This window comes from Calidris pugnax, unplaced genomic scaffold (assembly GCF_001431845.1).
Source record: "Calidris pugnax isolate Ruff unplaced genomic scaffold, ASM143184v1 scaffold294, whole genome shotgun sequence".
Classification (NCBI taxonomy): domain Eukaryota; kingdom Metazoa; phylum Chordata; class Aves; order Charadriiformes; family Scolopacidae; genus Calidris; species Calidris pugnax.
Genome location: NW_015094505.1, coordinates 1,748,942 through 1,761,155, shown reverse-complemented (window position 1 = coordinate 1,761,155; position 12,214 = coordinate 1,748,942). Strand labels below are relative to the sequence as shown.

The 12,214-nt window shown below is 38.3% G+C and overlaps 1 protein-coding gene across 1 annotated transcript; it reads left to right on the top strand.

Annotated features, from left to right (window-relative positions):
- The first annotated feature begins 9 nt into the window (after window positions 1–9).
- FAM122B (family with sequence similarity 122B) lies at window positions 10–10,363 on the top strand. The gene is made up of 9 exons (XM_014963130.1): window positions 10–88; window positions 1,421–1,477; window positions 1,840–1,883; window positions 1,964–2,018; window positions 2,244–2,345; window positions 3,658–3,746; window positions 4,297–4,361; window positions 6,651–6,747; window positions 7,811–10,363. The coding sequence occupies exons 1-9, from the start codon at window positions 71–73 to the stop codon at window positions 7,959–7,961; spliced, it is 678 nt and encodes a 225-aa protein (XP_014818616.1). The 5' UTR covers window positions 10–70; the 3' UTR covers window positions 7,962–10,363.
- The last annotated feature ends 1,851 nt before the right edge of the window (window positions 10,364–12,214 follow it).

The following is a 12,214-nucleotide window of genomic DNA, read 5'->3' as shown; positions in this document are numbered from 1 at the left end:
CCCCCCCAGTGACAACTCGCAGGTTTTTCAACCTTACGTGTTGCGAACTCGCAGGAACAGTACAACAGTTATGAGCCGTCACAGTATGGTAAGGAATCTTAAGCATTTTTTGTTTACACCTAAGAGAAGTAATTGGGCTGCAGAAACGAAGTTAGATTTGATTTGTGTTTGCACCAAGCATCCTAGCAAGCTCCCAGGCTGCAGAATAGGCATATTTTCCTCCCCTCCCCCCCATCCTCCGTAACTGCAACCTACAATGAAATAATACTGGTGTATTAATTTTATGTCCTCAAGAAGACAACAGTAGGTGAGGCTGTGTGTGATTCCCAGCATTAAGTACGGTCTCATTTGGACCTATGTGGGTTGGAAAAGAAAACTGCTGTCACTATTAAGTCATGAAAGGCTCTTTTAATTTTTGTAAAAAGAAAGAGAGTGTCACAAGTCTTTTTCGGCCTGTTTTTTTTTTTTAATGGAGCTGATCTTCTTTTGCAAATGCTGAACATGACGTCGGAAAATCATTTAAAGAAGAGTAATTTATTTGCTGGGTGACATTTTGCCCACTATTGTATATGTCTGGTAGTGTACAGTACTGCAGTTATTTAACTTTTCAAAGATGTTAAATTTCTTTTTTTCCCCCATTTCCTTGTCAGCTTGAAGATCTATATACTCTTTTCCACTAGAGTTTTTCTTTCTCATCTGAGGATATTAAGTTCAAAAACCATGGAACTTAAAGTTCTGAAATATGTTTCTTCTGTTCAGAAAAAGCAAGATGGCATTTTAGTTCAAAATCTTCTGTTAGGAGATTTCTTAAAAAGAAGAATCCAAATTTTTGGGACTCAAATCAATAGGTGTTGTGGTAGACATGTGGGCATCCTGAGTGTGAACTGGTGACCCATTTGTATGTGCTGGTAGCCAAAGTTCCAGAGGAATTTGGTGTGTAAAATTGTATGCAAATGAAAAATTGCATCAGTAAAGTTTTAGAGAGTGGTGTTCAAGACTGAGCTGAAACATTGAGATTTCTCTGTTTTTAATAGCCAGCTGGCTGAGTAAGTTAATGCAGGAGTTTGTTGTCTTACCCAAGGCAGTAGGGAATTGTATCACCTTCATAGTTTCATTTATAATACCTCACTTCTCTAAACGGCGCGTAGAGCTACTCATGTATCTGAGATGCTGAGCACAATCTGCTTGCAAGTCTGAGATCTGTGCCACTTGCCGACTGACAGAATGAATTCGTAAGTGGTGAAACAAGTCTTTTCTCTCGGAGGCCAGCGTTTTCTTTTTGCAGCATTATTTGAGTCATCCCTATGTAGTTGTACAGCTCATTTTTAATTCACTAAGAACGCAGGTGGTGGTAAATAGGATGTATGCGAGCTGTTGATGTGTGATTTAATCACTGTGGCTGTCACCTTTGTTTTTTCAGTTGTTGTCATCATCTCCTATTCGTATTCCTAGTAGCCGACTTCATCAGATCAGAAGGGTAAGTGTAATTTTTATCTGTGTATTTAGTAAGAGCGTGAAAAGTATTATATAACATTGAAGTATGTAGGTAATGGGAGTTTCTTTCCTATTGAGTTTTTCAAGTGCTAGAGGAAACGGAGTCTTTTTGGAGACTTACCCCTTGAAGGACTCTTCCTTGTTAAAATTATTGTTGTCATGTTTAAACCACCTTGTGTTCGTTCAAGAAACACGGTGAGCTGGCCTGGTGGCAGTCCTTTCTGGAGTGCTCCTGCTATTCATATTTCAATTCTTAATGGCAAATTATGCAATCATGAAAGTTATCCCGAGCACCTGTGATAAATCGAATGTTATGGGAAGACTTATGACATTTATCTCCTGCAGGAGGAAGGAGTGGATTTAATGAACAGAGAAACAGCACATGAGAGGTGAGTGTTATTGAAACAAGATGATAAAATAGCCGGAGTTATCCTCTTTGTAGCTACTGATGGGATTTTTTGTATTCTAGGGAAGTGCAAACAGCAATGCAGATAAGCCAGTCATGGGAGGAAAGCTTGAGCCTGGTAATCTCTTTATAGATGTTTCCTTTTTAATTCTACTTTTACACTCAACTGATGAGTTTAAGGGAAAGAGCAGAATTAACTGTGAAAATAATAAAAGAAGAACTTAAGTTCATCTGCTTTGCTATTTTGTGCATTTGGCCTGATGACTTTCCATTAGAAGGCTGTGTCTTGGATTCTAAGGTAATGTCCTGTGCCAGTCTTAAGGTGGAAACCTTGTATTTGCAGAGCGACAATGACTTGGACAAGTCTGAGAAATCTTCCTCCCCAAAGAGAATAGACTTCATTCCAGTTTCTCCTGCTCCTTCACCGACAAGAGGAATAGGAAAGGTAGGATGAGTGAAACACCAAATGGAAAGAACATTTTAGAATTTTAGACCAAGGTGAACTGTGAAGATGTGTGTAACTTCACAAATTGTTTGATAGTTTAAAAAAAAAACAAACACAACCAGACAACAACAGAAAACCTCCAATCCGAGCCCACATTTTATTGATTTCTAAGAATCAGATGCTTACCATCGTAGAGCTGCAGAGCTTAAGCAGTGTGCCAGTTGTGTTTTCAGTTGCTGTTCTTTGTGCGAGGTTTGGACGGGTTAGGGCTCTGGTTCTGTGGAAGCTGGAAGAGGTCATTAGAGTAATCAGAGTTGGACTGATCTTCAGCTGCATGAGTGGGGGGATGCTGGGGAAGAAGCACCAGAATCAGAATGTATCGTGTGTGTAGAGTGTAGGCAAAGACCAGAAGCTGCAAATCTGTGAGGTGAGGAGGATGAAAAATACATCCGTGGGTTCTGGAAAGGAAGGCATAGACTCACTGCGAGGGAGGACTCGGGGACCCTGGACTTGCACTGAAAACTGATCGCACCTGCTGGGAAAAGGGAAGAGGTGGATCTTGGAGAAAATAAGCTACTTTTTCCAACAAGGACTGTAAAACTGAAGTGTAGCACAGAGAAACTGGCAACTGTATTTAAAAATGGGCTGCTTGACCTTGTTTTCACCCTTTTTGGTGGTTTTGCTTTTGTACTGCTACTATTTTTATTGCATGCCTCTACTAGTATCGATGTTGCATGGAGCAGCCACGTACCAGTGCTGGATAAAGGTGTTCCTGGGATAAGACTCGTCCTGTGACTTTGGAATCACAACTACAAAGCAGTAGTAGATAACTTGACAGAAAGGTCTTTATGCTGAGCTATGGGCTAAGCTCAGATTCACTGCAGAACCATAGAGCTAAATGCTCTGTCCTACTCTGGAATATTGTGTTAACGTTTTCAGGTCAGATGTATTTTGAGTAAACTCAACTTGTTTCTTGAATAAGCCCCTTGAAAGAAGTAATTCCTGAGGACTACTACTGCTTCTAAATGTAACAGGAAGAACAGAAAAAAAAGTCTTATTTAGAAAATAGTGTCTGTTTCATTTTCAGGTTTCTTGTGGGTTTGCATTTTAGGTTAATCTGAGCAGCATCGCATTAGCCAGTATATATTTGCAAATTAAGTTTCAATGCCTCTTAAGACTGTATTTGATATCTCTGCCTTATTCTGTTACTAGCTTTTCTTTAACTGAGGATGTTTTGTTTGGAGGGTGGGGGGGAAACACTTGGGTATTTAAAAGAAAATTCTGAAGCATCATAATGTGGCTTTTTCTGCAGCAATGTTTTTCCCCATCATTGCAAATGTTTGTGAGCAGTAATGGATTGCCTCCAAGCCCTATTCCCAGTCCAACAAGGCGATTCTCCAAGTAAGTAGCATCTGCAAGTAACAGGTATAAATTGGCTTAAATTTGAAGGTTAGCACAAAGATTAGTTAAAGCTGATGTTAAAGCATTAAAACAGACTTTAGGTTTTTCTGGCTGAAGTATTGCCACATAACAATGCTCTTAAAGTTCAGCCTTTACCAATGGTAGCTTTAAGTGGGTGCTCTTATAGTATCTTGTGTCAACTAGACTTGATAACTTGTGGGGAAACTCCTGGGTACTTCAAATGAACTTTATTAACTTTGTCAGCATATAAATTTTCTGTAAATATTACACAATTTAGAAATGGAGTGAAGGGAGGATGTGATACACTGAGAGAAGAAGACCCTAGAAAATTTACTATGAAGTTGTGTGGCAGATAATCTGTTCTAATAGGCAGCATTTCTTTGTTTTCTATGTATTTTATATTTTCTAAGCATTCCAGCTGTGGAGGAATAGTTTTAAAGAACGTTTCGTGTGATTGTATTGATTTGATGGTGGTGTTCAGACCTGGAACCTTTGCAGATTTGCCTCTGAGTATTCTCTCTCTCTCTAGCAGGAGGAGTCAAAGTCCAATCAACTGTATCAGGCCCAGTGTTCTTGGCCCCATTAAAAGAAAAGGTATGTGTATTTACGTCATCAGGTGTTTTAATATGGATGTAGTTTTGCAGCTGGATCCATTTATCTCTTATCCATGTTTTTTCTGTTCTGTAAATATAATGCACTTGTATCCACGCTGAACTGGAATTTGCAAGTTGTAACTTATAAAGTAGCTAGTCTAAAACACAAGAGTGAAAAACTTTGAAAGCAGCTACTTCTTGAAAGAGGCAAACTTTCTTCTGCATCAAATTAGATGTTATGAATGTTTGTAAGCCCTGACATTCCTAAGAGTACCACTGTATGGTGCACACCCTTCAGATCATCTTAGGAATGTTGCTTATCATGCAGTATCTTCTAAACTTAGTACTGATTGTTTGTTTTTACTCTGAAAGTTCAGAAGGTGAGTGTTTAGAGGAATGGAATAGATCAGTGCTCTTTCCTCCTGAAGGGGGAAAGGTGCATTCTCTCCTGGAAGTATTCTGTGTTAAGGATATTCAAATTATACTTTAGAACAAGTTTTCATGGCAGAACTGTAAGACTGAGATGTTTATAAATGTGCCTCTGGCTATTGTTCCTGTATTTTTTTTTTAACATAGGCATTCTGAAACTGCACCAAAAGCATGTCCTTTTATTTTACAAGAATTATGTTTAGCCTTCAAGGAGAGTTACTGTTTATTGGTTGTGTTTTTTTTCAGAACTGCTTTTCCTATCAAATAAATAATATTGTCTAATTTATATTGAATTGACAGGGGAGAGAGACACGTTTTCTCATGGATGCCGGTTCTATCTTGCCTGTTACTTTCTATGAATTTTAGAGGCGTAAAAATTGAATTTATCAAAAATTTATCAAGCTCAGGGATCAATTGGGAATAGATATTTGTACTGTGTTTCCTATCTATGTGCACGTGTGGAGTAGGAATTTGCCTCTTTTACTGGAAATATCAAGGCATTTTCAAAATGTTACTTAATTTCAAAACTTCTAATCTATTTAAATGAACCTAGTTTATTTTCCTAAATACATAATGCTGTTATTTTCTGAATTTTAGCATTAGCTTTATGGTTTGTGTTCAGATGTGCCAGGTTAACAAATCGACACCCATAATATGTGGAGGGAAGAAAGCAGTGTGTTGAAGAACACTTCACAGCTCTGGGGAATTAATGCTGGGAGACTGCAACGTGTTGTAGTGGTGCAGATCTGTCTCAGTCAAATTTCGAGTGACAAAAGAGTTACCTATGTTGGTGGTTTGGATTTTCTTCATTTTTGTGTAAGACCGAGTATTTTAGAAATGTTTTTTTGCCCATTCTGCTTGATAGAAGTTGTTACTCCTTTCCTTCAGAGAAGTGAATGTATCCCCATGGAGATACAAAAATTTTTTTAGGGGGGGAAGTTATCAGTCTTCTATAAAATGAACAGTAGTAAAATTCTTTTGCGTAACATATTAATATATACTGGGTTTGTATAATGCTTAACCTCTGCCAGCTCTTCAAACTGACACCACCACTGCTGTGAAGTGTAGGTAAAATGCCAGAAAAATTATTTCTTTCGTGTGTTTTTGTTGCCAAACTAAAAATTAAAATATACTGTAGCTGAGAGGTGGTGGGTTTTTTTTTTGTTTTTTTTTTTTCTCTAAGCTTGTTATTGGCAAGTTCATGATACTTCCACTGTGTCTATTGTAGAGAAGCTATTAATGAGCCAGCTCATTCGCAGGGCAGATTATACAAGTTCTCCCCGTCATGTTTAATCTTTTAATGTCAGTAGATGATTACAGGTACAAAGATAGTCTGATCCATGATGAGTAAGTAGAAGTGCATACACATGGCAGTTTCTTTTTTTATTCAGCTCTTCCGTAAAAGTGTACATGTGTATCACAATGTTATACGCAGGGAGGTGATACCCTGAACTGCTCCTGCTTTCATAATCACTAAGAATTTTAATGTCTGTATTTTGGCTTATGTCAGTTGCCTTATCTCAAATGCTTACTTAAAGCTAAGTAACAGTAATTAGTTTGCTTTAGATTATTTTGACTGATTGTATTCTTAGTAGCCAGTGCCTTGTTTTGTGTCTTTGAGACCATTGTAGCCCCTCAGATGCTGCTGAAGCACTGGTTAAATTAAGGATGGACTCAATGGTTAAACAACAGCTAACATCAAATTAATGTCTTACCCAAGTGCTTGGGTTGGCTGAATTAGAAGATTTACAGATGGAACTTTGCTCTATTGTGGGACAAACCCCTCTGTTTCAATAGGTAAATATTAAATGGGCGTTGTGGAGATTCAAGTGAGTTTGATTTTTTGCACTATTTTCCTTAGGTGAAATGGAAACTGAAAGTCAGCCAAAGAGACTTTTTCAAGGAACAACCAACATGCTTTCTCCAGATGTTACACATCTGACAGATCTCAGTTCATGGTAAAATATTTCACGTGCCCTGAAATGCTGAAAACAGGGAATATGTGTTTATCACAAGATTCCTGGTTTTGTTCTGCTTTTTTACAGAAAAAATACTCTGTGTATAGGTTGTGTATGTGTATCACTGGGAACTATTCCTGTGGTATAGCGTGACAATGGTCCTGCTCCTCTGATAAGTATTCCTGGGCGGACTTGAGCCTAGATTTTGTGTATCGAAACTTTTATCCTGAATATAATTGTTACAAATCCCTGTTCGTTTGTAACCAAAGTTGCTTTGCCTCAAAGATGCTTCATCACTTGGGTATGCTGTAGGTGGGGGTCATATATAGTATGTGTGTGAATAGTTCCTGCACTTACATGGTTTGTGTTGATACATTCATTATCTTTAGTGTCTGTCTCCTTTCTGTATTATGATCATAAAAAGGTTTTTTTAATGTTCTTTTCTGAGTTCTTTTCTGTCAAGTCTCAGATACTAAGTATTCTAAAATATTAACTCTATATCGCTATAACTTGTTTACCTTGAAAGTGCCTTGAAATTGGTTGGGGTTTTTTTTTGTGTTGCTTCCAGCTAAATTGAAAAAAGCATCAATTTGCTTGCCCTCTGGAATCTTGTATCAAGACTTGGAAATCCAAACAGGAATTCCTTACTTACAAGGGAAAAATAGGTTTCAAAATCTTGCTTTGTGTAGCGCAACATTAAAGAACATACTAGTTAATTAATGATGTCTTTGCTGCATTGCTGATTAGATTCTTATTATGCCTTTCCTTTCAAGGTTTCATTCTCATTAGTTTTCACCTCCTTTCTCTAACTGGAGTCATAATTTATTCTGCATGTTAAAAAAAAAAAAGTAATAAAATTCTGCTCCTCATTCCCATAAGGAGCATGAATATGTATATAACATGCTAGAGAAAAAAAGGAGTCTTCAGGGCCGCCAGTCTTACAGAAAAGACTGAGTGGTAGTATAGGTCTCCTACATCTTTTCTACAAAGGCAGAAGTACCTTAGCTCTGTACACAAAGTCATTGTGCCTGTCTTGCTAAATAACCTTTTTCTCTCTCCCCAGCCTGTCTTCAGATATTCTCGATGGAAGCAGCAGCAGCGTTGGCTCTTCCTCCGAATCCCTGACTAAAGGCAGCATAACCACAGAGTCTCCTGTAACGTGCTCCAACTCCTGCTCTTCATTCATTTTGATGGATGATCTCTCACCGAAGTGACTTAACCTTCTGAGTCAGTGTCTGGCTGTGCTGTTCCCTCGCTGTACACTCGGACAGAGAAACGAACTCTCATCCTTGAACCATTAGCGCGTGGATTATTCAAAGGAAAAATTATTGTAACTGTAATCCTTGGCGACTTTCCAGTGATTTTGATTTATCCATTTAATGGACGTTGTAAACCACATTCATGTCTGGTTTTGTGAATTTATTTTTTAAACAAGGTGTCTGCTCAGATTATACTAACTTTTTTGCTTTCAGGAACTTGCGTATACTTTTTGATTCCGAGAATAGGTTTCTACCTATTGGTGTTGCAATTTTTAGGAAAATACTTCTGTCATTATCGTGGTCACTGCCTAGGGAAATATTTGGTTTGGAAGGATTTGAAAATACTAATTTATTTTCTGGCACTTCTATCACCACGTAAAACTATTCTCCTTGGTTTGTTTCAGTCCCTAGCCTCAAATTCTCTTACAGAAAGGAGGAAAAAAAATAATCTTTTCTTAGTGCTGCTAGTCATTTTTATTACAGAAGACCACAGTGGGTCTGGAAATCTCACTCTATTTAAAAAAAAAAAAGCAAACAACCAGCCAACCCACAGCAAAATAACTCATGACTGGCACTTTTGCCATCAATGAAGAAATAATAGTCTACAAACATGATTAAAATAGCTGCATAGTTCTCTCCCCCGTTCCTTTATCCTACAGATTATATGAAACGAGGTCAATATTCAGCACGATTTGGCCAAGGAAGATGAATCCCATGCCTCGATCTAAGACATAGAGTGCAGATAACTAAGCTATTTAAACTACTGTGTAGGAGAACCACGTACGGCACCATCGATGTCTCCTGTGGCATTGAGGTCATAGGTATTTTTGTGCCTTAGGGGACATTGTTACAGAATTAGGGAATGTAAACCGGAGGGGTGGGAGGGAGGGAGGGAGGGAGAAGTCCTTTGTGTAGAGCTTGTCCATGGAGTGCTTACCAGAACCTGTCCTCCCTGCTGCTTCCCTCCGAGCTCCTTTCCCAAGCCTCTGCTCCCTCGCGAGGTGCCACGGGCTGCCCAAGTCCCACCTGCCACTGCCTGCAGCGTCGATGCCTTCGCTGGTGGAGAACAAAGAGCTAAGAGAATATTTGATTCCTAAGGAAAGACTTAAGAGGTTGGACTGAATTGAGCTCTGCACATTGTTTGGCGAAGGAGTTGAGCTGTGAGTAGTCTTGATAACAGTACCTTGGTCGGTCTGAGGTAGGACAAGAGATATTTTACTTTTTAAAGACTTTAACGGGGCAAAATAAATCCGTTTGTAATCTACTGTGTTATGCTATTTATTATTTATAACTATGTAAAAAGTCTGTGGTGATGAATTATAGTATTTTTTTATGATTGAATAAGTTTTTTATGTTCAGTAATTGCTGGCTGGTTTGTATTTAATACGCAACATTGTCTGCCAGAATCATAAGCTTCCATTTTTGAATGTTTGTAACATAAATGCTTTTGTTATCTAAAAGTACAACTTCTGATCTTTTTGAAAGAAAATAGCACTGAATTTAAGATTATGTGCTTTAAAAGTGAGCACAATCTCTGGCAATACTGTCTGGCTAAAAGGGGGAGGGGGAAAACCATAGGTTTTGGGTTTGGTTTTTTTTTTCCTGTTCCGAAGAAGCCGTTGAGTTTCCAGAAGATTTGTACATACCAGATTATTTTTAAAAGTGTTTCCATTAAATTGTAAGTAGTACCATAATGGGCCAACAGTGGCACTATTATTTGTATTATCATTTTCACCTGTGGAGCGTTAGTTCCCCACCTCAAATAAATGTGCATATTGTAAACTATTGTCCATTGGTGCCATTTTTAAATGAGCTCTGCAGTATTGAATGTTAATTTTATTTGTATATGCACAGTGCTATTTCTTGAATTTTTGGTGTCTTAAATTGCTTAATTATTTTTTTATTCATGCCTGTATCTTCTCTGCCTTCTTGGTGCTAAAAGAAGGCTGATTTTACATTTGCAAACTATTGATAAAGAGTCTGTGATAAAATTCGACCTGTTACCTGTGCCCCGGGTTCATGATACCATGCTGTTACTGGTACTGTGATTTGGGAATCTGAACAAGGGGTGGCAGAAGGGGGAAACCTATTGCATGCTTTCTTAAAACCGAGAAGAGCACAGCTATTTGCTTATTTTTGGCTGACTTACCTGTACAATTGATGTATTCCAGATTTGTTTGTTAGTGGAGAGTCTTATATAAGTGCTGGCCTTTGTAAACATTAGAATGTAAGCTTCATAAAGCAAACGCACAAATATTCACTCTTGTTACAGCATTTTTTATTTTTAGTGTTCTGGCTACTCTCTGCTCTTCAGAAGACATTGCTCTTTTATAAAATACATACATAATGTGCACACACACTGTGTCTGTTTCACAATTAATGTCGTTGTGTAATGTAACAGGTCCCATCTAGGACCCTATTGTTTCACACCCGTAGCTGTGAGGCCACTTGTTCATTTTAAAACGTGAATTTTTTAATACTCTGACAGCTGATACTTCACTGCGTGAGTCACTGCCGCTCACAGGATCTGTTGGGGTGTAAAGACTAGTACAGCGTTCCCTGACTAAAAGCTGTGTTTCTGGAGTTAACTGTCTTGTCTGTGATGAGTTAGATACCAGTTTGGGATGGGAAGGTGGCCAGCTGGTGCTGGGAGTCAGCTTTAGCGTGTAACTGATCATACTTACACTTAACAACTGGGTTTTTTTATTATTTGTGCTGAACACAAGCAGGATGCCAGGAGGAGTGTCTGAGAATTCCTTTTAGTTTTTCCTTCCCCTCCTTTTCTTAAATAAGGAACCATTAATGCTCACCTATTGCTGAGAATCACCAGTGACTACTTAACCTTTAGTGTTGTAACTGTTGAGGAGAAAGTTAAAATACCAACAAATCCCAGCATAACTCAAGCAGCATTTTAGATGGACAATTTAATTTTTACTCTGTTAATTAGCACTGCATTACGATGTTGGTCTGTGTGGGGCTTGTTGACTAGCACTGCCTTTAGATCATATCTGAAGTGTGCCGAAATCCTCCTTTTGTGGCCTTAAAAAGCTGGAAGGATTTTACCAATGGTGTAGAAAAATGTGTGTGTCAGCTGTGGAACTCTTCCTGTTTTGATAATATCAAGTATTCTGAATCAGGAAATGGATCACAGTATGCCTGTTCCGGACTCCTTCATTGAATTTCAAATTGGGGATTGTGGGCCCAAAAGCCTGTATTTTAGGGGCTGCTTTTCAGACTGTATGTGATTAAATACTTTCTCCTACAATGAAAGTAATTAAACTGTCAGTGAGTGAGGATGTAAATCTGAATCCTGCAAACTTTATTGGGGAACTCCTTCTTGAAATGCACAAGGAAAGCTATACTGTATGAAAGCACTAAAGTGGGGTTTGTTTTTTTTTTTTTTTTTTTTATTAAGTCACGATAAAAATAAGAGTAGTCATTTTAACAACTCAAAATGCTAAAAACATTTTAAAAAATGTGAGGCTTCAGCCTGGCACATGTCTCTGCCCAGAGCCACGCTGGGGGCTGTATGTGGAGGTGAACTTGAGCAGGCTTAGGTGGATTTGGGGCTCCTGTGTTCCGGTGCACCAACACAATAGACTAGTCTTGGGAAATGATTTTTTTCTTTTTTTTTTGCAAATACTCACATTCTTATCTCTAGGCCCGGCTAATCTGTTGTGTGACAACAGAGATGAGAACTTGTTTTTCCTGGAGGAATTTCATCTGCATATAATATTCCTGGTAACCTCATAATTAAAAAAAAAAAAGCTTTGTGTTAACATGGGTTCAAGTATTTCATGAAGCCATAGGACTGTTCCCTTTGCTTTTTTGGAGAAAAGGCCAAGAATTATTTCTGAAGCTATACAAACTGGACACCAGTTTGCAGTAATGACCCCCTGTGACTTCAACGAGTGGTGACAGTGACACCAGGCTGTCTGGCAGTTCCTTTCTGTCCAAAAATATGTGTATTTCTATATATATTATATACATATTATACAGTCTTGCACTGTATAATCTCTCTAATGCCTTTAGTCTCCCTTATTTCTGAGGGCCATGAGATTTTTATACAAACACAATTATTATTAGATGTTAATTACCATAGGTTGTCTGTCTTAGTAAATAGCTGTGGTAAAATTCCTGGGGGATTCTGTGGACTGTTGCATGTCTCTCATTTTGGGGTATAGCAGAATTTGGGGATGTTTTGGTTA